This window comes from Xenopus laevis, chromosome 5L (genome assembly GCF_017654675.1).
Source record: "Xenopus laevis strain J_2021 chromosome 5L, Xenopus_laevis_v10.1, whole genome shotgun sequence".
In the NCBI taxonomy this organism is placed as follows: domain Eukaryota; kingdom Metazoa; phylum Chordata; class Amphibia; order Anura; family Pipidae; genus Xenopus; species Xenopus laevis.
The window spans coordinates 150,759,140-150,763,927 of NC_054379.1; the positions used below are offsets into that span (position 1 = coordinate 150,759,140).

At 38.9% G+C, this 4,788-nt stretch overlaps 1 protein-coding gene across 1 annotated transcript; it reads right to left on the reverse strand.

Moving 5' to 3' along the window:
- Window positions 1-2,582: 2,582 nt before the first annotated feature.
- On the reverse strand, window positions 2,583-4,350 carry LOC108717188 (palmitoyltransferase ZDHHC2-like). The gene has a single exon (XM_041563558.1). The coding sequence runs from the start codon at window positions 4,042-4,044 to the stop codon at window positions 3,064-3,066; it is 981 nt and encodes a 326-aa protein (XP_041419492.1). The 5' UTR covers window positions 4,045-4,350; the 3' UTR covers window positions 2,583-3,063.
- Window positions 4,351-4,788: the final 438 nt, after the last annotated feature.

Below are 4,788 nucleotides of genomic sequence, written 5' to 3' on the forward strand. Positions count from 1 at the left end.
TAAGGGCCCATTTCTCTGAAATGTAAATGTTATCAAGTTCCATTACCTAACATAAATAAGCGAATATTATTTTTCCTCCCTGGATATATTTTAAACGGGAACGAAAAGGAATTTAGACATTGTTTAAATGATAATGCTTTTGAACTGAATTTTGTTTTATTTTCGGGCACCGTATCAGCCAGAAGAAATGCCCCATTTGTCAGCTGGAAGGAAACCATAAATTTTAAGAGCGCTGCCTGTGCATTCCTTAGTGGTAATAGGATTCTAGATAAAGGGATATAGATCACAAGGTAACAAGGATGAAGTTTATATTACATCATGTTTTCTGTTTAAAGGTTTGCCATATGTCTTTTCTCAGGCTTGGTGCAATTTTAGATCACAGTCACAGTTGTCTTAGCACAGTTTGTACATCTATATATAATCGTAAAAAGGGTTATGGTTTTCTTTATCATAATCTCTGGTTGGATTTTACATTCTAGACCGGAACCAGTTCTTTATAAGTGTAAGGCTATATGTATGGCACCGTTGCTTTAAACTATGATTTTTATCCCATTAATGTGCTCCAGATTAAACCTTAATCTTCAAGGGTTGATCCCTTGCAAAAAGTGTGGAGGGAGGGTGTTGTGTAACTGTATGCAATGCACAATACTTGGGCATCAGTGGTTCTTGCAACTTAAACATGGAACTTATTTATTTACGAATAGCATCCACAAGGGAGTTCAATTAGAGATCAGCAGGAACATGGAATAACAGTGGATAGGCATATACTCGCAGCATCAATGGTCGGTATAAGTCCCAACAGGGACGATAGCATACACAGCATCTATGAAGGTACACACAGCTTTCAGCCTTTACCCTAAGTGGAGCACACTCTGATACTTAGTCCCTATTTCTGGGCAATTAGTACCCGGGATCATAATCCCACTCAATAATCCGTCGGTGGAGCCTCAACTGCTCAGCTGAATAGCCTAACTATCTGTCACTCCTAGAGTGACCTATGAAAGTGAGTTAGAATATCCTTACCTGACCTGACCTTGTCTAGGTTCCACCTCACCCTTCCTGCCTGCTCAGGTAAGGGGATTAACAAAATGGACCCTGAGCCCATGTGTGCTCAGGAATATATATCTTCAAATTTGGGATAGCTAGGGATCATATTGTGCCCAATCCTTAGGGGAATGCAAAGTAAATGGGGATACCTTTATCAGTCCCTAAGTAAGTATACTGGATAAGGGACATTCTGCTATGCACAAGAACTCCATTGTTCCCTGGATACCCGCCATAACCTTTAGGATACAGTTTCCAACCTGGTCAAACACATATGCGTGGGTGTATATATATATAGTTGACTATATACATATATATATATATATATACTGTGTCCTACTTTGTCATAAATTTGGGGAGTTTAAGTCTAGGTGAAGCCAAATAAATATAAGCCATAAATACAACTGCTATTAGGCAATTACAGTATTCAAGGGGTGGGGGGGTAGGTGCCAATGTTTCCTAATTCCAGTAATAAAATTACCAGCAACAATTGGCAATCACAGATAATATTCATTCCATGTTTTCTACATTGATTCTGTGCACCCTCATGCCCACTCCTGCCCTGTGCTGCCCCCTGCTGCTTGGTGAATGGAATGCATGCATTAAAGCTGGACATGATTACATTAAAAAGGGATCTACACCCCATAAACACCCCATAAATACATTTGTAATTTATATCAGTTCCAGGGCAGTGTAAAAGCTTTCTGGGTAAATTCACATTCATTCATTTTGACGTGTGGATCCCCTTTAACCAGATAAGGAGCCAAAACTATGCATTAAAGGAGTGGTTCACCTTTAAGTTAACTTTTAGGATGTTATAGAATGCTCAGTTTTAAGCAACTTTTCAGTTGGTCTTCATTATTTTCTATAATTTTAGACTTATTTGCCCTTTTCATCTGACTCTTTCCAGCTTTCACTGACCCCATTTAAAAACAGATGCTGTGTAAGACTACAGATGTATTGGTATTGCTACTTCTAATTATTCATCTTTCTGACCAGGCCCTCTGCTTTTCATATTCCAGTCTCTTATTCAAATCAGTGCATGGTTACCAGAGTAATTTGGACCCTAGCAACCAGATTGCTGAAACTGCAAAAAATTTGAATCGAATTAGATCGAATGCGCTATTCCTTCGATTCGAATTCAGCCGAATACGGAACTATTCGATCTTTTTTGACCAAAAAAAACTTCAACTTAATTTCAGTTGGTCTTTTTGAATTCGAATTTCGAATTTTTTTAAATTTGAAATTAGACCCTTGAAAATATTTTTGGATTGATGGTGGGTAAGGACGGGCTATAAACGTGGGATAGTTCCTCTGACTGATAGGAATGAGAAAGATTAGGCATTTTATTATGTGCATTTCTGTGCCCCCAACATGACCATTGTGTTATCATATTTGCAAAAGTTCTTTCCACATTGTAAGAATTGTGACTAGTGAAGTCCCTTGTGTCACCTGCCTGATTTCATATTTTATATTATAAGTATTAGTGCCCCCTTTGTGTATCAAGAGGTCCCATGACCTGAACAAAAGTATTTAACATACATTTCTCTGCCTTGTGTAGTGGTAAATGTGATATTCTTTTATTTTCCATATAGTCTTCTAGTGTCTGGGTATGTTGTAAGGAATAAGACAGCACAGAAACACTACATTTATTCATGGTAACTTTTATTAAAGCATTTCATACATACAGTATTTACATATAAATATAAACATATTTTTAAAAAGTCCTTGGGGTGCACCCCATTCAGTGTATAAATATACACATATATAATGAGTCTATTCGTTTTCCTCGTTTTAAGATGGAAGACACAAACTTGTAGACTATTAAACTGTCCATGAAATGTTCATCTCCATCAGCGGGAGCAGTCCCGGTATCCTAGAGTTGGGGTTGGACACAGCAGAATCTTCTGGAATTGTAGGCCAGAGTTTCAAACACTTATTAGTTAGAATAATCTCAAGAAAAGTCCATTCGATCTCCTAGGATTAATGGTAGCATCCGCTGCCAGAATCATTGATTTTTCAGTTCTGGCTCTCAGTAATGTCTTTGGCAACAGCAGCAGCATTTTTTTCTATGTCCTTTGTGGCATCAGTCATTGGGAATGTATAGCCATCTCCTAAGCTGCTGAAGACTGGGAGGAACCAATATTTCTTTTCATCTCCAAACACTTGTCTCAGGTTCTTGCTCAAGCCCAAGTCATAACGTTCATTCCATGTGCCACTTTCACCCTCCCTAGAAGTGATATTATCTACAGCCCAATGGCAATGAATCCCTAACAATAGTAATAACATTACACAGCAGAGTGTGCTCAAGCTGAACAGCACAATGATCGGCACTTTGGATTGGGTGTTGGGCAGCTGATGAGTCCAGAATAGTATGGAGCCATAAAGTGACACTGCGCTAGTGAATAGGCACAATAGCAATGCATAAACCACGCACAGGAGGAAGGACTTGTAGTTCGAAAATCCCACACAGTTATTTAGAAAGACGCAGTGATGATCCAGTTTCAGTATACAGATGTCACACACTGGGCAATGGTGGCACCTCTCTGGCTTTAGCAGTTGGCATATGTCACAGTACCTAAAAGCTCCTTTTGAGTCCTTAGTAGAAATAGGCAAGTCTTTAGCCATACGAACGAGGATCTCCTGCAGCACTTCTGGCTTTCTCTCACTCAGGTACCGCTGCTTGTCAGACTCCGACAGGCGGAATTTTGCCGGAGGGACAGCGGGAGGAGTCATAACAGTGCGGAGATAGGACCACACGCACAGGAGGAACAAAAGGTGGAAAATCACCAGGAAGGTGATCTTTGCCTCTAATAACTGTACAGTGAATATGCACAGCTCCACCACAAATATATAATAGCAGCCAGCCAGGAGGCAAATGAAAAGTACAAGCATGATCTTGCCGAATCTCCTTATGAAAGGACGATCTTCTGCATTTATCTCGTCTGTTTCTTCTTCATCATTCATATCTATCCGAATATCTTTCTCTTCTTTTTCCATTATTGTTTCTTGAAGTTATGATAAAAAGTGAAAAAAGTTCTGAAGTAACAAGAAAAAGTAAAAAATGCAAAAAGTGAAAAGACTGGAGTTCTGATGTTGCAGCAACAGCGCTCAGCAGTCTAATGATCAAACAGGTGAGAGCAACAGGCAGTGTCTCTTCTGTTTATGACATCATAATGGGATCTGTTTTCTCAGCCAATGGCAAGCATATCATTAATCTTGACCAACAACAAACAGTGTAACCATAGCAACCAACGGCCATTTCATTCCCACTATGGCTGCAGAGCAGCTTCACTTTCCATATTGTAACCGACCAACAGTGTTAGACAGTTAATGATCAGTAGCGATATTATAGCAAAGGAACAAGGACTGAAGTTCAAGTAACTCTGCCTAAAGGACCCCAATTGTAAATGATAAGGATATTAGAATCACTGAGGAGTCCTGTTGTGCCTGGTGTATTACTGTTGACAGAAAAAACCTATTGGGTTTATTTAATGTTTAACAAAGTTTAATGTTAAAAGGTCTTTTGGCCAACTTCAAAGGTATAGTGATCCAAATTACGGAAGTATCCCATATATGGAAAACCTCAGGTTTCCCAGCATACTGCATAATAGATGCCATACCTGTGTTTGCATTGCTGTATATTATAAATATTATATATTAGTGGGATCATAGAGCACAAAAGCCAAGAGAGCATTATTATAACTACTAGAACTGTTATTAATGTAGTCTATAGAAGATACA

Bases quoted from the DNA above. Each gene is read 5' to 3' on its own strand.
- LOC108717188 (XM_041563558.1), bottom strand. From the start codon at position 4,044: ATGGAAAAAGAAGAGAAAGATATTCGGATAGATATGAATGATGAAGAA.